Source organism: Amblyomma maculatum, chromosome 1, assembly GCF_055883805.1.
Source record: "Amblyomma maculatum isolate TAMU_Amacu chromosome 1, ASM5588380v1, whole genome shotgun sequence".
Taxonomy (NCBI): Eukaryota; Metazoa; Arthropoda; class Arachnida; order Ixodida; family Ixodidae; genus Amblyomma; species Amblyomma maculatum.
Genome location: NC_139344.1, coordinates 58,590,551 through 58,615,995, shown reverse-complemented (window position 1 = coordinate 58,615,995; position 25,445 = coordinate 58,590,551). Strand labels below are relative to the sequence as shown.

General features: G+C 43.7%; 1 protein-coding gene across 1 annotated transcript; it reads left to right on the top strand.

The window, feature by feature from the left end:
• The first annotated feature begins 15,196 nt into the window (after positions 1-15,196).
• Positions 15,197-24,924, top strand: LOC146202464 (tubulin alpha-1C chain-like). The gene is made up of 4 exons (XM_084601421.1): positions 15,197-15,286; positions 20,155-20,679; positions 22,139-22,401; positions 24,366-24,924. Exons 1-4 carry the CDS (start codon positions 15,197-15,199, stop codon positions 24,922-24,924), a joined length of 1,437 nt encoding a protein of 478 aa, XP_084457547.1.
• Positions 24,925-25,445: the final 521 nt, after the last annotated feature.

The following is a 25,445-nucleotide window of genomic DNA, read 5'->3' as shown; positions in this document are numbered from 1 at the left end:
GTCAAACATAACCATGCATATTACGCGCACATTCAGGCTCAGATGGCTGTTACTGGGCTGCGTCAGGCATATTTTGTTGTATTGTCTAAAAAAAAAATGAAGTCATAAGTTTTGACAAGATGTTCTGGGCAGCCACTAAACTCGAGGCGAAACACTTTTGTTTTAACTCACATATTCATCGAGCTTCAGTCAATGCACATCCTAAGCCAGATTGAACGTGCAAAGAAAACATGCCACTTTCAAGGTACCCAATCTGCCCACTTTGTGAAATGATCAATCTGTGAGGCAACGTCTCACCTGAAATGTGCAAAACTTGGATGTGCACTTCGACAATTGGTTTTCTACCAAATGTCAGAACAATGGCCAGACTGCTGATGAGTACGTTCAGTTCAAGAAATAACGTTGGGCTCCTTTTTCATACAACGCCGATCTCTGACCTGAAGGTATAAACACGTTGTGACCTATCCAAGCAAAAGTGACTTTTAGAATTGTTAGTATAGAGCAGTATGTATCAGTATACTGTTATGCGTTGCTATAAAACTATATGTTACTGCACTGTCTGTACGTAAAACATATTTGTCTTTTAGAAAGGGACATTCATGCGAGAATTTTTGTGGTGCATCTTGTCAGATAAGTAGACTGAACTATTATTACTCTAAGCCTCAATGGCCCAGGCAAGGAGCATATAAATACTGATAAAGAAGAAAGCAGCATAGAAACCTACGAACAGCTGTTCTGAGGAGAAAACATAAAAAAATAAAAAGCAGCAAAAACACACCCTATTCTTAATATGCAAAAACAAGTATCAGGAAATACTTGAAAATTGAGTTATAAGCATATGCAGCAATGGACTGCAAAGAGCAATAGTGCGAGGAAATAGAATAAACAAATTTCGATCAATATTCGCAAGTATATATATATATATATATATATATATATATATATATATATATATATATATATATATATATATATATATATATATATATATATATACAAGAAACAGGAATTATTGCGTATATCTAGTGCAAGCACATTAGAAGTAGTCGAAAAGATATATACATTCAAACAAAATCATATGCAATGATTGTCTAGATGGTCACAAACCCATGGACACTTTCTGTTCTATCGCAGTCAGTTGTCTGTAGTCATCTGTTTCCTCACACCATCGCAGCTTCGTACAACAGAGTTATGAAGTATTTGTGCGCTTACGATTATCAACTTTGACATGTCTTCAGCAAGAAAATCAAGCCAAGCATGAAGAATTGAACTCACAGTGCCATTTGAGAAGCCAAGTCGGCGTGCCAAGTCCTGACTAAGGAGAACGAAACAGTCTCATGAGGACCAAGATCATTTGTGTTTCTCTTTCGAGCCATGGGGCACATGTTGACTTAGATGCTGAGACTAAAAACAGTAGGAGAGCAGTGAACATGGCTGCAGATACAAATCCTGTATCAAACTCCACTGTTTTTGCTGACAGCATGGCCACTCCTTTAGTGTTAGTAGCATGGTTTTCATGCTTCTTTTCAAGTTCAGCAACCTTATCTTGGCTGCTGAACGCTCTTGCTCCAGAGCGGCCAAACGCTGTTAAGGCTGTCATCCTCTTCAACCAGATTAGATATATCTTGCATTTTGAGATCTGTTTCCGTTTTCGTGTGGTAATTATCTGCCACAGAAATAGTTGCAGTTGCGGATGGGGTAGTATTATTCTCATATTGTCCTGTTGCAAACATGTTGAGCCCACTTGGTCCAGGATTAAATGAAGCAAGTCTGCATGCTTCCCTCAATCCATGCTTTCTTGCAGCACGTCATAATCTTGACATTCTGTGGGCCACATTTCCCGCGGCACGGTAAGGAAATGTGACGGGGATTATGGAGCTCAGATGATGGTTTACCAAAAAGAATAAGAAAAAGTTTGGAAAGTAGAAGCCACATCTGCACTTCCAAATGAAAACAAACAAAAAAATTGACTGAAAATCACTAATGTTGCCAGGACTTCTGCAGAAAAAGGAAGAAACACTTAGCGTTGCTTGATATATAACATACTTTCGATTGGGCACTTGTAGCTTAGATGCCTCCCAAAGATACTGAATGAAGCGAGTTGGAAGTATTGCACTCCTTTTTTTTTTACCTTCTAGGCGGTCGAATAAACGTTTCCAGCTGCTGGAAACAGTAGAACAAAAAGTGCAATGAATGAATGAATGAATGAATGAATGAATGAATGAATGAATGAATGAATGAATGAATGAATGAATGAATGAATGAATGAATGAATGAATGACAGCTCAGCATTCTTGGATTTCATTCGCATCGAAATGTGATTGCTGGGAACGGGGTCCAATACACTGCATAAAGGTTAGCAACAGCAAGCCTGAGCTATCGCACCAGATATGCGCGTAAAACTTAAAAGCCAACCGAGTTAGGGTTTACAAGAACACGAAGATTGGGCCCACATCGTAGCAAAAGCTGCCGCTCATAAACTTAGCCGCTCGACTACTGAGCTAGAAGACGCGGGTCTCGATCCTAGCTATGGCGGCTGAGTTTTGATTGACGCGATACGCGTCTAGAATGGACTGTGTTCTGTACAAATTTGCTACATGGTCCAAACCGTTAGGTGGTTAAAATTATTCAGGAGCCTTCAACAATGCCGTTCATCATAACCAGAGTTAATTCGGAACAATAAAATGCCCGTAAGTCACACACACTCGTTTCCTTGTATTACTATAGCGCCTAGAGTATACTGGCTAGTGTGGAATGCGGAGGGGTCTCTCAATTGTAGGAGGTTCCCGCGCCAATGGTGCCTTCCAACTTTGGCCGCCAGGGTCGCCGTTCATCATAAAGGTGCACATCTTAAACTGGAGTGTGGCAGTTTCCCTCCGGATGTCAATGCGGACATAGTCGCTCTAGCCGAGGCCCTGTGGTTTAGAGGTAACAAAGAAAACGTGAACAAATCGGTAGATGTAAGCAAGAGTCGCTTCGAACATCGGTAGATAAATAGCATGGAGGGGATGCATGGAAGCTAAATCGAAATTAAACACGGGTATTTAAAGGTATATAACCTGGGACTAAAAGGCAAGTTGTTTATTGTTGACGGATTATCTAAGTTAAAAACATAAAAAGGAATGGTTGAACATGGTGATGACTAACCACTCTGTTTCAAAGGGGACGCTCCTATTATCCATCCATTCATCCATCCATCCGTGCCGCGCCGTCGGCCACTGTCGCGTCCTGGATTTGCTTTTGCTGCAGTTGTTCTGGCCGTGCCTTCACTGATTCGAAGGATTTTGGTCGCGTCTACGCTGTTCTTTTGTTTTAGTCGCGCTGTTCCTTGCATTCATATGAGGGAATTAAATTTGAAAACTGCTCATCCACATTTTGTAATTGTATAACTGCCATATTTAACCAATAATAGGTTTATTGTATATATAGTGTTTATGTGCACCCACCCTTTATGTAATACCCCCGAACTAGGAGTCTTTAAGGTAATAAAGTGATGTGATGATGATATGATGTGATGTGATGTAAAAACGAAGCATCATGGCAGGGAAAAAAAACGTTTCGTGCCGCTCAGTCGGAGTGGCTACCGCTCGAATCCGGACAAGGTTTCTGTGGTCGGTGTGCCATCGAACTCTGCGCGGCTTGTGGAGTAGAAGCGGCTGATTGAAAGACAGAACCGCAAATTGACTCCAGGGTGTGTTGTCTGCGAAAAGCATTTGGAGGAGAGCTGTTCTATCCCATTTTCGTTTTGTTCGATAATAAAGTTGTAGGGCAGACGGATCTCTAGCGACCAGCTACAGATATTTTTTTTTTTTTCATTTAGAGCAGTACAGACATCTACTTTTTATATTTATGTATTTTTAATTTGTAACGATGCGTAAGAGATTACTTTATACGGATCACCTCATGGTATATGCCTACAAGCGCTGAATAATTTAGAATCGAATTTTTTTTTCGTCGCTTGTCTCGGTTTCAGTTTCAACAAGCGAGCGATGGCTGTGACCTAAGTCAAGTGTAGGTGAAGGGAGGAATGAGACAAATAGTGATATATTCATTCTTCTGTCATTAGAATCCGCTACAACGCTAAAGCCAGCCTGCCTCAAGGACAGGAATCACAAGTGAAGAGTGAAAGGGTTTATAGAGCTGTTTTGTGTTTTTTTTTTAATCCCGCGCATGACCTGATTAGAACGGCACACAAACCACTCGGCTGCAGAAACCCGAAAAGGAAAGTGAAGAAAATAAAATTAATTATAAATTACTTTGCGGCCGTAGGCTACAACCACATGGAGATCCTTTTACAAGAATGTCTTGCGTATCATTAGCAAGAAAAAAAAATGCCATCAAAATTTTGTCTCCATACTGCTTTAAAATTATTCCGGTCTCATGTGCGCCCTTTGTTTAAAATATTTAGCAGTGCATTTCTACATTTTCACTTGTTTATTGTTGCTGCGTCTTTGTGCTCAATGTACGCTGTAGACTTTATAAAAATAATTAGTAATGATACAATCACCACTTTTATTTCTTGCCTTTCCTTATGTTACAAAAGGAAGCACACCCGCATAATAACTATTTATGTATGAAGCAATAAATGACTTCTTAATAAAACATGTGAAAAAAGAGTACGAACGCAAAAATGAAATTTGATTCAAACTGCTTGTGTTTATGGTGGCAATGCTATCTTAGAAGACATGCGCTTTCCGTGGTAGAAAAATTAAGATTGCCCTGCTTTTCTTGAGCATATATGCGACGCTATGAAGCATCAGCAACCTGACATATCAGCTTCGCAATAAACACGACTGAACTGCAGAAACGTCGACGTAACTTATCCTAAAGTATATGAGGATCGTACTGACGTTACAATTGACTGCGGCATCGATTAGCTTGCACCATAAGAAAAGACGGAAGAGCAAATAAAATTCAAAGCTGTATTAATGAACAGTGTAAAAATATTAAGGGTATTTCCTGATACCTGTGCCACAAGGGCAATATAACAGTCGTCATCGGTCCGTCCCGGGTTAGTCCGAGAGAATGGTTGCCACAACTCGGTCCACCACCTGGAAAGACCGGGCTGAGAGGTCACTCAGAAAGAAGGTGCATACGATGTCCTACATTCGCGATCGCGATGCGTGGATCGCAATCGACTGGCTTCAGATCAAATAAATTCGCAATCGGAATTTTTTATAGCAGCAATAAGGAACCCTGCCCTGACTCGATCGTTTAGTCAGAGCAATGTATTGAGACCAACTTGTGAACTTTAGGTGGCTGTTTCAGATTTCATCTCTCGCAGAATATTAGGCAACCGATATGTGTGCTGCTTAATATCGTCCGTGGTTCAGCAGAATGAATAAAACAGTAAACAAAAATATAGCAGAGTGAACCCAATTGGTAAACGCATTTGTTAAACGCTTCCTCGAGCACTATTGCAGTGTAGGATTTTCTCCTCACACTACTGGGCAGGTTGAGCAGTGAAAAGCGCAGCGCCCGGCTACCCGGGCCTATGCCGCCTATTCTGCCAAGGCTGCGAATGCGGAAAGATGGCACATAGATAGACAGATAATTATCAGCATCTCCTTTTTAACGGGGTGGTGAGAAGTGTCACCTAGCTCGTAATACGTTGAGTATTCAATGTTTTATTAAGGTTAATTGATTATATCCTCTGCACAGTCCAACACTACTCCTGTGACATTTTCCACCAATCCTCAATTCGCCTCTTACATACTTCCACTGTTTCATAACTTAGCATTCTACGAAAGTCCCGAAACCCTAGTGTTCCCGAATCCCTGCTTTGGTGTCGTGCACTGGTGGTTGAAGTGCTTTACATTTCATAATGATATGTTCAATCGTTTCCCTGCTTTACATGCAGAAACAGCAAATATCATCTGAGCTGTCAAATTTTTGCCGGTAGCATTTGGTTCTCAAGAACCCAGCCCTTGCCTCGAAAGTAAACAACTAGCTTTGGAATTGTCAAAAAGCTTCCTTTTGAAATTGAAGCGCCCCTCAATAACTCGGACCACAACTGAAACCTCACTGTGCTATGACATCATCACACCTCATTCGCACCATAACTTTCCTTTAACATCCTCTTCCGCCCCTTCCAGTGTGTAGTACCAGGCCAAGGTCTCTTTACCGCCGGCCGACGTCTCCACTTTTCTTCTCACTAAATTATTTTCTCTCTCTCTCTCTCCGTCATCGGTTTGTCCAGCGTTCTCGTTTGTCAGTGGGTATTTTCTAAGGCGTTTATCTCTGTTTCACGGTGGTTTTTCTATCGTCTTCTTCCCTACGACATTTGTATTTATTCACAAGCCATCTAGTTCTGCTCCTCTATGTAGTATCAATACCGCATCGGTACAGGCGCTTGAAAATCTTTGCCGGCCAGCTCTTCTCATTGATTTGAATCAACCGTTCTTCATAGTGCACCTTACTTTTCACCTCCCACGCTTCGAACGTCGGCCATCCTATATTACCTGGAATTGGCTCATTAGTGGTAGCTACATGGGCCTTCAGAATAAACCTGCAGACTGTCCTCTGCTTTATTTCAAGCGCCGAAGTTGTGGCAGATCCCAAGAACAGCACAGAATTTGCAAACGTCAAGCCTGGTTACATTTCTTCTTTCCGGATTTCTCGAATAACACCATATTTGTTATATCCCAAGAGCCCGAGATTTTTCATGATAGTAGCGTTTCTTTTTGCTTTATTTACAATTTCCCCTCTTTGATCCCGCAAGTATACTGTGCACACATTTATCTAAATACCAAGGTACCTGTACGCTTTAACTCCAGGTAACTCTAAGTTTTGTAACGTGATTGTGCCGGGCTCATCATTTAAACCGTGACTCCAGATTTTTCTGCTCTAAATTTTAATTTCAGAACATCTGCTTCTCCTCCACAACTGTCTGCCAAGTCTTGGAGGCCTTTGTGGCTATCTGCTAGAAGAAGAATATCATCTGCATATATAAATCCTGGTAAGTAGCTAGTTTCCAATTCACCACCCTTCCGCCATGACATCATAAAATCCAATCCGTTCGGTTCTAACTTTCGTTCAATCCCTCTCGTATAGACAATGAATAGAAGTGGGGATAAAGGGCCCCCCTGCCTAAGTCCCATTTTATTTGCTACTCTTTTTCCACCGCCCAAGGCCTGCCACTTCACTGCTACGTTATTCTCCTTGTAAATCTCTTTCAACAAACTTATCGTTTCTTTGCCCATGCCATTCTTTCACATAATTTGCTTCATCAGAGCATTTTCTAAATTATCGTAAGCCCCTTTAATACCTAAAAACGCCATTCATAGCGGTCGTTCTTCAATTGCCGCGATTTCAATGCGTTCTGCGACTGCGAACAAATTATTGTCAAGTCTGAGACCATGTCTGAAGCGTTCTGCAGTTCTCTTTGTACCTCCGCCTCCTCATCTACCCTTGTGATTGGTCTTTGATTGCCTGCATTGTTATTCTATACACTACCGATGTCACTTTAACGGCCTATAAGGCTTGATATGATGCTGTTCACATTTGCTTCTCTATAAAAGGCTCATTCAACTCTATCGACAGCTTGCTTGGATATCTATATTCTTCACTGCATCACTTAGAGCAGCATATATACAATGCCGTTCTTTACATAGCATTGCAATTAGTTTCATTGGCATATCGTTTCAACTTGTTGCTTTATGCAAAGGCACCTTCTTCGCTCTTTCATAATCTATTTTGTCAAAGTCGATGTTAACGACTTCCGCTTTGTAATGCGCCTCATCAATGTTAATGCCACTGCCGTTGTCACACTCTTTAAAAGGCTTTGTTCTGTCTTTTTTTTTTTCTATCTGTCCCATTTCTTCTGAAGCTTAGGCAACAGTCTATCTTCTTTTTTGGCTTTTCGATGGGCCATGGAAGCTGCTTGTCGGCTTGCTATTGCCTGTTTAATATCTACTTCCCACCAACATTTTGGTTTCTTTTTACGTCTCCATTGGTTTTTCTTTAACAAGAAATCTATTTACCTCTGAATAACTTCTACCACTTCATTATACGTTCATAACCTATTTCAACATTTTTTTTTATGTGCTTCTCTTGGTCGTTCATATACCGAAATCCGCACTGTACGTCATGTTTCCGAGGTCCAGACTTATCCACGGGACACTTTGCAACAACTTACCCAGGTCTCTCGGGCCCAAACTCAGTTAAACGTTCATAAATCAACGGAGTCAGCGGTATCTCTGAAACCTCACTGTTTTTTCGCCAACACAAATAACACCCATCAACTAGCCTACTAGAAGCCAGTTGATATCACTGTTATCAAATATCAGCTTTGTGAAAAATCCAAATGACAATAAGGACACGAAGGAGTGGCGCCGCAATTGAAAACTGTCGGCAACCTCCATTTCATCATTATGACATCCGTCACTAAGTTAAATAACGTAACACGCATTGCAAAGCACACGCGTGCTAAAACAAAAACCTCCAAAAGATCGCTTTCCGTCAAAGCATTCATACATGGCTCAAAGATAGGATATAACTTCGTGATCACTCGGTAACAACCGAAACAAAATTAAGGAATCACTTCAGCTTCGCCGCTACGGTTATGACACGATAGCGGCTATTTTCACTTCGTTTGTTTTGTTTTGTCATATTTATTTTCTGTTATTTTTAGTTTGTTTATATTTCTTTTTACACATCATACTTAGCATCAGGAAACATTGGTTTTTCGTTCTGAGCGGTTTCATACGATTGAAAGCATTTTTAATTTTAAATAATTTTTTCAAATAATTTCATAACACACATTTTGAAATTTCTTCATTACCATCTTACCGCATTGGCTTTTCATTCCCAGAATTTCGAGACTTTGAACCCTCTTTTCACTTTCTTCATTGTTCAATTAGTTTAATTCATTATTAGATCAATTACACGCACTACATTCCATCAATTAGCATAATAAAGCAGTAGCTTTTAATTCTGAGAATTCTGACACCTTTAGGTCCCTTATTCGTTTTATTTTTTCGATTATTTCAATTAATTGTTTCATATATACACACTCTAAATTTTCTTAATTAGCATCATCAAGCATTGACTTTTCCATCCGAGTAATTCTACATGTTTGAAGCGCCGGTTGGGCAATTTTGATTTTTCCAACTATTTAAATTGTTTAATTAATTATGCACTCTAAATTTCCTTTAATAATCATAAAGTATTGGCTTTTCATGGTCAACATTTTAATACCTTCAAATCCCTTTCTCTAATTCTCACTTTTTAAATTTCTCGAAGTAAATAATTGATTAAGATTAAGATGATTGAAATAAACTATTGATTAAGATAATATAGAGCGTGCAATTACACGCTCTATATTATCTTAATTACAATAATCAAGCATTGCCTTTTCATTCTTAGGGTATCACCCTCCCATATCTCTGAATAAATTTTTTCCGTCGGCCAGTCACAATTCTGAGCATTTAACGCCTCTGAACCCTTTCTCCAATTTTTCATTTTTCAATTACTTGAAATAAGTTATAAACTACACACTTTCAATTTTCTTAATGAGCATCACCAAGCATTGGCTTTTCATTCTGATAAATTCGACACGTTTGAAAGCCCCTTTTTCAATTATTTGTTCATTCCTCATTTCTTTATTTCGTCAAATAACCAGTTATTACAAGTATTTCTTTGACTTGAGATCGCCTATCACACATCAATCAGTTATCAATCACTGGAACCACAAATTGCCATGATATGATATTTTTACTCAGCCCCCGATTATATGAGACATGCGGTGCCGACTATGCTGTTGGCTTTTCTACCATACGAAGTGTCTATGCCATGGCTAAAAGAACAAAAGGACGGTTCGAACATTTGCCTTGAATTTAACAGTTAGCGCAATTTTCGAAAATAATGATGACGAATTTTTCACGGCGAAGTCTGAGAAATGTGCGATAAGTTCATGTGAAGAGGTGATTCCAGGAGTGCAGTGGCATGTGCGCGCGCTGACCAGCCGACCAGCCGAATACAACTAACATGGCGGCGGAGAAACTTCCGGAAAGCCAGCGTATGTGCAGATCGCTTGGTGGGTTCGGTCTATTGGTATCACTGTGCTAGGGCTAACTATATTTTTTTTAATCTTGGTCCACGTAAACTGGGACACCCTGTATATAGTGGTTCACACCAACCATAGTTCTGCATAAAAGAGTAACAAAATTCCTATAAAGAAAGGTGTTATGCAAGGAAACATCTTTCCAGTGCTATTCACAGCTTCCTTAGAGGAAGTATTCAGAGACGTGGAATGGGAGCAGTTAGGCATGAGAGTAGATGGAGGATACCTCAGTAATCTGCAATTTGCTGATGACATTGCCTTGCTAAGTAACTGGGGGGATGAACTGCAAACAGTGATTGGTGACCTAGAGAGGAAAAGTAGAAAGGTAGGCTTAAAAATCAATATGCAGAAGACTAAGGTAATATTCAACAGCCTCGGGAAGGAACAGGGGTTTACGTTAGGTAGCGAAGCACTGAAAGTAGTGTGCGAATATGTCTACTTAGGACAGGTAGTAACCACTGATCAGGACCATGAAAGGGAAATAACAAGAAGAATAAGATTGGGATGGAGCGCATGTGGCAAGCACTGCCAGATTATTGATAGCAGCTTACCGGTATCGCTCAAGAGGAAAGTATACAACAGTTTTATCCTGCACTCACCTATGTGACTGAAACGTGGAGGCTAACAGAGAGGGTTCTACTTAAATTGAGTACAACGCAGAGGGCTATGGAGCAAAAACTTGTAGGGGTAACATTAAGAAATAGGAAGCCTGCAGAGGGGTCAGAGAAATGACTCAAGTTACTGACATTCTAGTGGAAATTAAGAAGAAGAAATGGGCATGGGCAGGACATGTAGTTCGAAGAGACCATAATCGATGGTCGCTTAGGGTACAAACTGCATGATTCCAAGGGAAGGAAAGCGCAGCAGGGGGCGGCAGAAAGTTAGCTGAGCGGATGAGGTTAAAAAGTTCGCAGGGGTCAAGTGGATGCAGCTAGCACAGGACCGGGTTAATGTAGAAAGAATATGGGAGAGGCCTCCCAGCTGTGGGTAAATTAAGGCTGCTGCTGCTGCTGCTGCTGCTGCTGCTGCTGCTGCCGCTGCTGCTGCTGCCGCTGCCGCTGCTGCCGCTGCTGCCGCTGCTGCTGCTGCTGCTGCTGCTGCTGCTGCTGCTGCTGCTGCTGCTGCTGCTGCTGCTGCTGCTGCTGCTGCTGCTGCTGCCGCTGCTGCCGCTGCTGCTGCCGCTGCCGCTGCCGCTGCCGCTGCCGCTGCCGCTGCCGCTGCCGCCGCTGCTGCCGCCGCCGCCGCCGCCGCCGCCGCCGCCGCTGCTGCTGCTGCTGCCGCCGCCGCCGCCGCCACCGCTGCTGCTGCTGCTGCCGCCGCCACCGCCGCCGCTGCCGCCGCTGCTGCTGCTGCTGCCGCCGCCGCCGCCGCCGCTGCTGCTGCTTCTGCCGCTGCTGCCGCTGCTGCTGGTGATGATGATGCTGCTGCTGCTGCTGCTGATGATGATACAACGGTGTGACTGGCCGATTTGTGAATGATATCGCGTGAAAGAGCCCCACCTTTCGTTGACATCATAAACTGGGTCGAATTTACACCCACTGCGACGCATGAATGGACGCTACGCGCGATAAGTAATGCCTGCCTATTCTGGCAGAAGCGAGTTCTGAGGAGGAGCCGTGATCTGCAGCTGGCCCGCGAGGTTGCCGATTTGATCTTTTCGCGTATCGATGCGATTCAAAGTCAGTAAACGGTAATGTACCCCCAAAGAATTATTGCTTAAAAACGCAAACTGTCGCAACGTTCTCAGTAAACCTCAATCGATAGTGACTGCTGTAAAAGTGAACCGTGGGCAAAATAGCGCGACATATTAGTGACCGTATCGGTATACAATGGCAAGTGCTGAAACCGCTAAACCGTTTCGAATCTTGCTATGATTCCATTATTTGCCAGAACATGTAAGCCTGGGTCCTCGTTTTTAGACGTCCAGTTAAATTAAGGGTACTGCCGATTATTTCTTCGTGAGAAAGTGATGCCAAGCAGTTTTCCCATTAAATGGGACGAGTTTTTGCGCTCTTCAGCGGGCATATATGTTGTAAGAGGCCCGAAGTTTAACGGATTTTAAGCCTCGTTGGCTTTTTTGTAGCGGTGTTTGGTGGTCCTACATGTTTGGCTTACTATAGTATATGTAGGTACTTTAAATTTCTTCGATTTCTGTAAGAAGCCGTCACTGTGAGCGCATGACATCCTCAGATGCCAAGGTGGTAATACAGCAGCGTGCCCTATATTCCCAGAATTGGTTTATGAGGACCTTAATGGAGTCGCATTGTCAGCATTTGCCGGGTAAGCGGTCCCATGGAGTGGGACTTGCAAGTCTGTGAAGAAGTATAGGAAATAGTCGCCGAAGTAACCGAAGTTTGATTGGATGTTCCAAAGCAACGTGAACACTCCTTGTTAAGTTAAGTACTTGTCGGCGTCCCTTATAGAATTCATGTGTACCACGAAATACAATCGCTGCCATTAAACTGCAGTGGAATAAGCCCTCTCGTCAACTAGAAGGACTGCGGGAGCACAGCTGCACTTTGAGATGAAGAGTACAGGTAGAGGGATGCTCCAGACAGAAATCCCTTCTTCGAGATGGCCGAGTACCCTCTGCCCATCTTGATTTTGTTTTGACAGAACGCAGAGGATGCACGCATGTTCAGTAAAAAAAGAAGAAAAATAAGAGGTCACTGCAGAAATCGCATCGGAGAATGAGAAAGCATTACCGCTGCCCCGGCATTTTTTTTAATGTTTAGCTGTTCGTATTTAATTAGTTTTTATGTTACCTTTCGACTACTTTTTAATGATTTTTTATTATTTTTGTTTTCACTGCAAACGTCAATGCAAATTATAACTACCATTAATTATCACTATAGTTATTATTATTATTATTATTTATTATAACTTTATTATTATTTAGCATCGTTAATGCCAAATGACTCGGTAATAATTCCAAATTATTTGTACTCTCACTCACAACTCACAACTGCCGACGTCCCCATTTAAAGACGTCCTATCCGGCTGCACATTTTGCGGAAACCACATAGCATAATAAGGTTTGCGCTTTAATAAACACTATTGATGTGAACAGTGAGCGCAACGCGAATACAAATATCAAATCTCATTTTAATTGTTCGAGCTGGACCCCTGAAGCACAGTGATCTAACTACGAACTGCTAGCAAATATAATACAAGTGTTGGGTGTAATATTTTTAGAAGATTTATTTTAGCCCTGGGGGCTATATTAGGGGCTACGGCTGACAGCCGGCCAGAGACAAACAGCGTCAGTTAGTTCGCTAAATAACAATATACCTTAATTACCTTTTAAAATTTTCAGTTTAGGAGGTATGTTGTATTTGCAGAATGTGGCTCGTTCTCCAAACAGTATAGGTGCGAAGTCCATTTTTTTTTTTTGTTTTTTTTTTTGTTTTTTTTTTCAAGTTTGAAACCCGTGCTACAATAAACACAAATATTACCCTCAGAGGCAGTTTCGTATGGTATAGCAAGGCGCCTGTGACATAGATCGTTCCACCCAGAGATTTTGTCACTCTGCTGGATCAAGTGAGAGACGAACGCGGTTGTCCGTCAGTTTTGTTTCGGCCGTACGCACAGTCGGTATGCGCACAGTCGGTATGCGCTTGCAATTCGACCTGAAAGAGCTCATTGGCCGAGTGATCTACGCCGGTCGCACCGTTCATGTTGCGTTATTGGGTGAAACCGTTTATCAGGGTCACATTGAGGGCCTTTTAAAGCCCGCTACAATTCTTTAAGGAAACATTTTTTGTGTGGCTAGAATGTTTGGATGACGGAATGCAATTCTCCAAATACATGTCCCCTAAAATAATTATGAAGTTTACTAAAATATTTATTCATTTACCAAATTATTTGTAGCCTCCTGAATCTTGCCCGGTGTCCATCACAGCGCCCAATACAACCCTAGAATCAAGTTTTTTTTTTTTTAAATTTAGGACCTTTTAAGCCAAAAAAAATAAAAATAAAAACACCTGGTATAACTGGCAGTATGAGCGGACAATCACGAGTAGAATGGTAGGAAAAAGAAGGCGACGCAGACTACATCTTTTGCAGAGAGGAAGAGCCGGAATTCAGCAGCTTTTATTCGGGAAAGAAGTGGTTTTGCAACTTTGATTTAAATCAAGAAAAAACAGGCGGGATATTCATAGAACGACAGTATTCGTAGACCAAAGTTTCTACTCAAACGAGAAAAATGCGCCGTGTGATGTATATGTGTAAAATATTGATTATATTTTCACAGAGCAAAAAAAAAAAAAAATTAAATACAGTGCAATTCGTAAAGCTTTGATTTAGGGTGCAAAAAATCGAATTTAGTGGCTTTTATCAGGCTTGGGGTGTTGATGCTGCGGGTTTTCTATTTTTCATTTGGCAACACTGCTCACAAATGCTCTCGCCATTAATTACAAAAAAAATTAAGCAAATGTTTAGCACTACTCAACTTAAGTAAGCGAAATGTTGGGCACTTGGGACGAAACAACGCGCAACAACGGGACAAGACACAAGCTCTGTGTCTCATTCCGTTGTTGCGCGCCATATAGTGTTTCGTCACAAATGGATAACCAATTTGCCCAAGCTGCTGTCCTGGAAATGCTGTATAGGGTTGTACGCAGTTATACTTGAGTAAGCTACTCTCTAGTTCTTCTGGAAGGCTGTGTGGCATTGTGTCAGTCATTGTTGTATATTTCTGGAGATATGTACTGGCACAAATAAAGTTTGCCACGAGTGAGGAGAAGAAGAAGAAGAAGAAGAAGGAGAAGAAGAAGATGCGTGTCACGTGGTAATGAAACGCACGCCAACCAAGGACGTAATAAAGCTTTCGCTTTTAAACGCTTCCATCAATAAAAATTTACTGTTGCTTAGCTACATACTTGTTTTCAATTTGAATTTCTCGCATGTTACGAAAGCTGATTTAAAGAGAAAGGGTATTAATAAATTACCCTGGGGGCGATGTCTTCGCGGCTCGACGTCACTTCTCTTGGAGCCCGTCCCTGCATCTAGCCCGGCGTGCGAGCACAACACGCTAGACGACAACGAAGTAAAAGAAAATTCTCGCGACTGCGCAAACGCTTAGTCAGTTGGCTGTGGTAGACCTCCCTTCTCGGTAGACCTCCCGTCGACGGCATGGAGGAAAAGGCTGGAGGAGATTCGTTTTCGGCGTTCCGCGGAGATGAACATGCGGCTGCTCCGAGTCGGTTCGACAGCGGGAGTACAGTGAGTAACTAGACAGCCTGACGGGGCTCTTCCCGAGCCCCTAGCACTGTGTGCGATTAGCCGCGAAAGTGCCACGTTGCCTTTGAGGCGAGAGTTGAACGCCTGCGCTCAGTTATCGCACAAGCCCAGTGTGGGCGGATTCCACTGCGGAAAGGTACTTTACTGCGGTGTTCGCGCTGTACAAATATAGTCAATTTTCTCGCAGTGAGTGGTGATGCCATCAACGGGAACGCTGAGGACACTTCCATCTGATCACTATTCTCTGTGGAAATTAAAACGACTGTGGAAACAAAAGCTTGCCTCTAAGATTCGCGCCTAAGGAATCGGTGTCGAGGCGTGCAGTTTACTTCCGGAAACGGCGGGTGCTGGCGACGCCTTCAGTTGATATTTTGTCCTTTTCTATCTTTTAATGGGCTTTCGGTGACGGCAGCATCTTCGTGTTTAGAATGTAGAACTCATCCGTAGACAGCAGCAGCGATAAGTTTTTTTTTTTTTTTTTTTTAAATAAGAATACTACCTTGAATTCTTCCTATCTTCTTTTCCCACACAAAAATATTTTGGGGCCAGTTGAGTTCCGCTTTTACGATCCGACAGCGTCAGTGTGTCCGCCTTAATTCTTGTTCGCGGGTACCGTACATGTCCATAAAGGACAACTCCGGAGGTTCTTTGACATTCGCGCATTCTGGCAAAATCTTTACTGTAGGTTTTCTTCTCCACCCTGACGCGCTCTACTAGATTTCGGCGCCGTACGATGATTCATTCGCGCGCAACCCGATTTCAAAATCTGCCATTCTCGTGGCTTCAATTCGACGATTTCTGCGGCTAGCACTGCGTTTGTGACGTCACGAACGCTATACTCGCGTTAGTGGCCGCTCCCCGCCCTATCATTAAATTCTGAAGCATGTGTTAGGTTATCTCGGGTATTTATGCGCCGCGTTATGATTTCTAGGCTTTATTTTCACAATCCGACGCACGTGCGAGTGTTTTTCTAATACTGTATACGTGGCTTCACCGTTTGTCAACAGGAACGTCGTTTCTGACCATGAAACCAGTTTTGGTTTCCATTTGTTGTTCTTCCATTTCAAATATAGTTCTACCTGGAATTTCGACAATTGGCTTTTGTGTAGGAGGCCGGACATCCAGGAATATAATGCAGTCAATAACTCGAAACGATGAAGAAACCACCGGAGTTGCCCTTTAAAGTGCTTCTGCTTAATCAGTAGTTTCTTAAGCTGTACCTTTATTATGTCACTCGTACTCGTGAGGTACAGCCGTTTAGCTATCCCATTATGTGCGGTACCAATCGACATAGATGTAATGCCCCCGTTTTAATGCTGTGCAGCGGGAATGCGCTGCCGAGGGGTGGCGTGTCTGATTCGAGATCCAAAGATGGTTCAGTTCCCATCTCTTGCTTCAACTTAACAGGAGCTGCCCGCTTAGCAGCTTCTGCCATTTAGGGCATATCATGTGGTCCTCTGACGTTACACGGCCCAGTGCTAACTCCAGATTTTGTGGATATTGATGCATTTAGCACTATCATGTTGAAAGCCGTGCCCGTCATCAATCGGTCAATAGTTAGGGCGCTCGACTGCTGATCCCGACGATGCGGAATCGACCCCGGCCGCAGCGACCGCTTTCCTGTGTAGGCTAAACGCAAGGCGCCTTGTGCGATATTCGTGCACATTGCAAAACGACAGGGGGTCGATATTTACGGAATCATCCACTGAGCGTGTCACTCACAGCCTGATGTCACTTAGGAACGTTAAACCCTAAAACATAACCAGCAGTAAGCGGTAACGATCCCACTGTGGTGTAGAAGGGAAGAACCTCCTTGTTTCTTTTCACTTCATTGTTTAATTAATTTATTTTCTTGAACTACTGCCAGTCTCTCGTTGAGATGTTAGCAGGTCGCCATTGCATTCATTTTTTTGTATTTAACAAATGGCGATAACACTCAAAGCAGCTCAACATAATTACAGTTATTCGGGTAATTCATACAGAGAACAAAGCTGTAAAGGTATGCGTTATGCGCCGTGGTGCTGAAGTGGTTACGGCGCTCTATGTGCCTAAGGATGCGTGATCGAATTCCGGCCGCGGCGGCCGCTTTTCGATGGAGGCGAAAAGCAAGGCGCTCGTGTGCTGTGCGATATCAGTGCACGTAGCCCGAGTCGCTACGTATCTGCACGTTCACGAAGGAAAACATTGCGATTACAGACCGTCGCCTGCATGAAATAGAAAACGAAGGAAAAGTTTGCAAATAAAATATTTTTGTCCTAACCATGGTTACTTGCAGGCGCTTCTATTCGCTTGCTGCTAGCGGGATGAAATATTGTTTAGATATTTCACTCTCATATTAATATTCGGTTATTGTATACGTTTGTTTGTTGGTTACTTAATACTCACTTATATGGTTCTGATGCATGCTTTGATATGTCGATGCTAGAGGCATAAGAATATGAAAGATGTACTTTAACTGCGCAATCTTTACCTTTGTTCTTTGTGTTTCAAGCCTATATGCTACAGCTTGCTCGGTTCGCTGTGAATGAATTTCAGTGCTTTGTACTTAATTCTTTCAAGCAGTGAAAAAGAAGTTGCAGATTTGGGAAAACCAAACTTTGTTAGCAACTTCTAGTACAGGTATGCGTAGTAAATTTTATAAACTAGAACTCTATAGTTTGTGCTGGGCAAGGCGAAGACATCTAAGAAAACTTAACCTTTACAATGCTATTGCGCGACCTACCATACTTGAGACATTTTTGTTTAATGTGGTTACTCTTTTGAGCACAGATACACGTCACTAGCCCGCTTAAGTCGTCGCTTTTTTCTAATTGAACATTTACCGTTTCCTTGGTCATCCCATACAAATATGCGGTTGTAACCATATAAAGCTTATCAAATGCCCATCATACATTCTCTTTCTTATCAAGGCATGGTTTTTATTTATCCATGAACCGTATGCGCAGTTCTCTTAATTTTGGCGTAAATTTTCGCCTTTTATGCAAGTTCGTATCCTTTGCTTGCAACCTTTATTCACTATTGACAGTGCTTTCAATAATGTCGCTAGTTTGAAACAAGAAAGACTAACCAGCCAAAAAGACGCACACAGGAAATAACAGTAGCCTTGGCTATGAAATGCACCAACTAGCCCAACAACGTGTTTTACTGAGTCACTAGTTTCTTCAACTTCCGATAGACCGTATGCGATTCAGCTGGAACGTCCACTGCGTCTTCTATGATGATAATTTTTTTTTTCCACAAATGGATTGTACAGCTCGTATCTGCTAAATCGGGTTAGTGCGTTTAGTTTTCTTTTTTTCGCACGTATTTTTCTTTTTTACGACTTTAGGTTCAGGTTTCGTCTATTGGATTTAACGTCACAATGTGACTCAAGCAATGAGAGATGTCATAGTGGAGGATATAGAAGAAGAAGGGCGAACACCAGGCCGTTAATACCCGACTCTCCTTCGCTATCGATGTGCCAACATGGCGCTGTATCTCTCCCGCGCGCTCCCAGTCCCAAACCTCATCTTCCTTCTGTTCGCTCTGATTGCAGATTCCTATGCGAATCTGCAACAGAGGGCTCCCAAAATTTGGAAAAACTGGGATGTTCTTAACTCGCACTGAGATCGCACAGTGCACGGGCGCCTTGCTTTTTGCCTCCATCGAAAAGCGGCCGCCGCTGCCAGCATTTGATCTCGCCTTCTTGGGCACAGCAGTCGAGCGCCGTAACACAGGACCACCGTGGCGGTGCCCTTTATGAGTTTAATCTCTGACGCTATTTCTTTAAGTTGCTTGGCTACTTAGGCTATGTCTGGTTCCGGGTTCGTCTTCATGTCTCCACCGAGTCTCTCATCAGCAGTAGATGCCAAAAACATGATATAACGCAAAACGCAGATGATGCTTCGTGGCTTGTCTCCCATGAATGGGGCGGATGGAATGCCTTTCTTACCTAGGGAGATAGATGATTTGGCACGTGAAAATTTGCGTCCTAGATCCTTCGTTTCGTCCGGAATACATTGGTCTGTCCCGTGCTCACAGCCAAGGAGTGAAGTAGCAGGGCTTCGCGCCTGAAACGACAGGACACTGCAGGCAACTAGTCGTTTCAGCTTTGACCCGGTGTTTTGGCTATGTGGCTACGGATGAGCAGCTGATCACAAGGTCGGAAGTTCGATTGCGGGCCGGGGAGCAGTATACCGATAGTGGAGAAACAGAACATCACCCATGAATTTAAATTTTGAAGCACCTCAAGATGCGACTTCATGGGATCGCTTTTATGCAAATATTTGGCCTCATCGAGGTGTACACCGCCGTGATGCACAGTTAATGGCTGTTGCCTTCCCTCTGCATTGCTTTTGAGTCAGCAGTCGTGACGTGCGAGGTCACGCTCTAACTCTAGCGAGCCGCGGCCACTCGCCTTTCCGTTGCCACGTGCCGTTATACTATTTGTGATCACGAGTGCGAAATATTTTTTTTTTCTACGCAGCTTGAAAGCCATGACAATTTGGGTGATTGAACCAACCATAAAAGAAAAGCTGCCTGCATTGCGGAATTGAATCGATGACCTCGCTCAATTTTCGCATAATTTAGCCTATCCAATTTGTTCACCTATCTAAGAAGGGTTTCTTGAAGCATCGAAGAGCATGCGAGAACTAACCCCTGAACAAACTGCCTCGCGTGCCCGTTGCAATAGCCGCTGGATAAAGAGGTGTGGTCGGCAGATCTTCTTTCCTTTTTCGCCTGTACAGGATAGCCACCTACCCTATCCTTGCAAGGGATGCTGCTTTTCTGTTCACTGTTTTCTTAAGCGTGATATGTCCGTGGTCGCTGGAAAATCAAAATTTATTGTTCCTCTGTCTTCTCGATTTCAGAGGGAAGTGATCAGCATCCACGTTGGTCAAGCCGGGGTCCGTATCGGCAACGCCTGCTGGGAACTCTACTGTCTGGAACATGGCATCCAGCCGGACGGTCAGATGCCAGGGGACAAGGTGTCCGGAGACGTTGATGACTGCTTCCACACTTTCTTTGCCGAGACTGGAGCTGGTCGCCGTGTCCCGCGTGCGGTTTTTGTCGACCTCGAGCCGACCGTGGTCGACGAGATACTCTCCGGACCATACCGACAGCTGTCCCACCGCAATAATATATTTTGCGGCAAAGAGGACGCGTCCAACAACTACGCGAGAGCCTACTATGGTATCGGCAAGGAGGTAGTCGACGTGGTTGCGGAGCGAATCCGAAAGCCGGCCGACCAGTGCAACAGCCTGCAAGGATTCCTCGTGTTTCACAGCTTGGGGGCCGGTACTGGTTCTGGCTTTACCTCGCTCCTCATGGAAAGTCTTTCCGCGGACTACGGAAAGAAGGCCAAGCTACAGTTCGCCATATACCCGGCGCCGCAGGTATACATTTGTACATATTCCTCGTCCTGGATAGGTGCAGAGGAAGAAAGAAATTTGGCCGTATCAATAAGGCACTGCATTGCGATCGCAAAAAAAAAAAAAGCACTCTCGAAGAAAAGGCATCACTTTTATTCAGTGATAGATAAAAAAAAAAAAAAAACGTTATCGCCGATTGACAAGTAAAATGCGTGCATTGACATCGCATTCGGTGCGTGAAACCCACAGGCAATTGAATCCGCTATTGAAATCGAAACGGCGACAGCCCGGCCCTTTCAATCAGGGCGTCACAATTTTAGATTTAAAGTATTCATACCTGTAGATGGAGTTTTCTGCGTGATAAATTCGTATTTCGCTGGCGCGTAAACATCGGCGTGCCTAGAAAGAGCCAAGAAAATCTCTACTCGCGGCAGGTGTGGAGATATCCATGGATCCCTTGAAGACGTTGGCATTACATGCAGTTTGCCTCTGCGCCGCCTACACTGCCTGTTAAAACATCTCCGCAATTCATGGGACTATACATGCATGGTGTTCCGTAGCTATAGTATCTACTTTTAGCTGTGCTTAGGTCTATTTAGAAGACTCGTTTACATCAATCCAGAAGGGTATTTATAAGCATCATTTTTTAAAGCTTGAGATCCTCCATAGGTGCCAGAATGTGCGGCGTAAAAGGCCTTGTAGTCTAGGTATTTGAAGCGCACCCTGTATACCACGAGCGTCAAATGAAACTAGGGCATGACGACAGAAATGGCGAAAATAAAACTTGGCGGTACACTTAGGCTCCGCCTTTAAGTGTGTATGAAGCGAGAGCGTTACCGACTTCCGTTCGCCGCCTCTCCTTACGGATCCTTTTTCGCTTCCAATGAAGTTTGATACTGGTCTAATTGCTAATCCCTTGATTTGATACTTTAATACCAGCCAAATTCTTTTTAACATACAGTTGTTTGTGAAAGGCCACCAATGAACCGCCTCTTTAATCAAGCCGTATGACTCGTAATGCAAAAAGTCTGAAAGGCGGGTATATTGGCGTCGCTCCAGCCGGTCTCCGGCCCCTATCTGACAAGAGGCCTAAGTTGGCAGTTCATGCCAAATCAGCCGTTCCAACCAACACGTGACGTACTCCCCATGCGAGACTGTATTCTGGCAAGTACGTGAATTTGCATAGCAGTAGTAATTGTTCTAATGTCACCCTGTCTTTCGTAGCCCTCATATTCAGACGGCATATTTTTAGGGCTAACAAGACGCATACACAGAACAAGGAATGGCACGAGATTGAATCTGAAAGCCTTCTAGCCCGTCTACAAGCTGTTTTAAGTCATTTTTAGCGCTCGTAATTGTCTTCTCTATGCCCGCGCTCTCCACCACTTTGAAAATCGCGGAATAATCTGGCCCCTTAAGAAGAATTATTCGCGCTACCTGCAACTTCGTTTTTCGCCACTACATTTGCTTCGTCCATTAACAGCCCTCGACTGGTGTGGTCGCGCCCTACAACGCCGTCATGACCACGCACGCTACGCTGGAAAACTCTGAGTGTGCGTTCATGGTGGACAACCAGGCCATTTACGACATCGGGCGCTCCAACCTTGATATCGAATGGCCTACGTACAAAAACATCAATCGGCTGATTGGCACGATGATCGCTTCAATCACCGCCTCGATCCGTTTCGACGGAGCGCTCAACAATAACATTGCCGAGTTGCAGAGAAACTTGGTGCCTTGTCCCAGGTGGGTTTTCTTCCTCTCTCACTTTAATCACTGGCACCTGTAGTGTCGCAACCAGCTTCCATATTTCATTCGCCCCCAAATTTCGCACAGTGTTTAATTACCAAAGACGCCCGTTTTAACAGTTATTGCTGTTTTCTTTTCACTCTTTCCGTTGCAAATACTCGTTCGCTTCTGCACGCTTTGCACTACACGCACCGTCAAGATGTTCGATGTTCTCTGACCCTCCAACCATGGTTCTGACGGATTTTCTTCTCGCAGGATACGCATGAAAATGGCGCTTGGTGTCGTTCGCAACCTTCGGCTCGGCTATCTGAGCTCTTGTACGCGCTACGTACTAAACGATTCTGCATCCAAAATGTTTTACACTGCTCAGCTCCGCCGAGTCTCAGGCATGCAGAAGTTCAGAAATAGAATCCACTCGCCGTTGGCACCTTTTAATGTTGAGTGTTCTTCTGTCGCAGCCCTTTAGCTTTTTTCGGAGTGTTGCATACCATATTCCATGCAGAAGGCCTAGTTCATAGACGAAGTCCATTTGACGCAGAGTATGCATGTCTTCTTAATCCTGCCATTCGGATTGTGCTGTTTTCATAACTTCCATACACAACCGTAGTGCAGCTCTCGTAGAACCAAGCACAGCATACAGCTCTGCTGTACGTCACCTGCCTGGAGCCTGCCACTTGCCAGCAAGCCCCCACTGGTTGAAGAAACATTTTTTTAGACATACCATACGGCATGATTTCAGCAGAGTATTGACAGTAATGCACCTGGCATTACGCACCTCGGAGGGCCCCGCCTGCTTCAATTAATGGCAGTCCACTGGCCTCATTCTAATTCGTTGCTTCCACGTGGTTACTAATGATGTCAAACATCAACTGCGCCCTTCAGAGATGCATTCAGTGCGTAATGATTTCGTAACTGTGGCATAGCTTTTTTTTTATTCACAACAGCATTCTTTATGCAATCGCCACTTCGTTCGTAATCATCAACTCGCACTAGCGCTCTCTTAATTAGTAAGTGGCATGTATTTATAGCAATGCTAAGTCAGGCCACGGTGCATTCACTAATTCCCCTTCTAACAAACCTGTTGATATGGGGCTTCATAACACACGTGTAGCTGTTCGTTTCGCTACCAGTGCTTGTGTTTGACATCCACTGTTCGCTCGAAATACCCCCTATTTTTTTTTATGTCCTTAGTTGTCATTGTTACAAGAATATCTAGCATTATTCGGTTACGAACATTACCGCACACGCAGGGGACACCGATGACGTAGTGCTTTAAACAACGCGGGTTCGCTTACACTGTGCCGTTAACGAAGGGCGTTGCTAACAATTCAGATGCAACGTTTCCTTCGAAATCGTAACCAGCTCTTCGTGGCTTCTCCAACAGCCAGTGAGGGTAGCGGGGCCGAGGGCTGTCGTTTACAACACAGCGCACTTTTAAATAGCCGCTCTTTAAACTTCCACGAATTATCGAAGTGCTGAGCTAGTGCTATCCGCGGCGCTTGCGTGGGTCTGCCGCAATTTTCTGGAGGCATTTCACTGCGCGGTGCCTCAAGATCGCGAGAAGAGGAGAGGTCGGCAACCGTGAGCGGGGATGCTGTTGCGAGTGGTCGCGATTAGTGTAAATTCCACATCCTTAGTTTAATTTTTCGTCGCGGGCGTGCCGATAACACTCGACACCTAAGTGGCCTTACACCCTCCGTGCCGTGGTCAGATACACTGCTGTAGTAACCTATACTGTCTTCTTATTGCGAGGAATTAGTATATGCATTCCAATTTGTACGAAAAGGCTGCATATACGCCGGAGTGCTTGCACTCATTTGTTTGGAAGCCCCGTCGCATTTGAGGCAAGGCGCTTTTGTTTTTCTTGCCATGTTTTAATTGATATTCACAGCTCCATAATTCGCAACTGTTTTTGTGCACAACTTGTTTAATAAAAATTTATGGCTCCACCTTATTTGCAGATTGCACTTTCCATTATTGACATACTCGCCCGTCGTTTCCGACGAGAAAGCCTTCCACAAACAATTCTCCGTGGCAGAGATCACAAACGCTTGCTTCGAGCCGGCCAACCAGATGGTAAAGTGCGATCCACGACATGGAAAATATATGGCCTGCTGCATGCTGTACCGAGGTGACGTGGTGCCAAAGGACGTCAACGCTGCCATTGCGGCCATTAAAACCAAAAGCACCATCCAGTTCGTAGACTGGCGCCCGACAGGATTGAAGGTGGGCATCAACTATCAGCCACCAACAGTGGTCCCCGGTGGATACTTGGCAAAGGTACCCCGCACCGCATGCATGATGTCAAACACTACGGCCATTGCCAAGGCTTGGGCGCAGCTGGACCACAAGTTTGACCTCATGTACGCCAAGCGTGCCTTCGTTCACTGGTACGTGGGCAAGGGCATGGAGGAAGGTGAATTCTCCGAAGCACGCGAGGACATGGCTGCCCTCGAGAAAGATTACGAAGAGGTCTGCATAGGCTCCAACGAGGGTGCCGACGAAGGCGAGGAGTACTAGGCCGAGGATCTGGTTCTCACGAAGAGTTCCAAGTGGAGGAAATAAAAAAGCTGATAAAGTGGTTGCGCTATCTGCCTGAAATATTGACGTCTTCAGCAGCGTATATTTTTTTACTTCTTCCGTTTCGCACACCGCCACACGCTATTAAAAGAGTTTCTCCTGAAGCTATGAAATAATTCATTATCAGATTACTTATGTACGCCTCAGAACAAATTCTCAGCTAATTTCCTGACGATAACTTTTTTTCATATTGGCAGAGAGGACGCTACTACAGCACATTTAAAACTGCTGCTAAAGTGAGCAAATGTTTGGTGTAACTTACAATAATCTGAGAGCAGCCTTGTTATAAAACTCCACTAAAATATTGCAACGTTTTTGCGCAACAAGCACGGAACTTGAGCAGAAATAGTGTCCTTTCAAAACAAGTGCCTGATAATCATCATCTTAAAGTCATGGTCAGATAAGAACGGCAATGTCTTGGCTATTATTAATTTGTTTTAAGTAACTTCCTATAGCAGTCC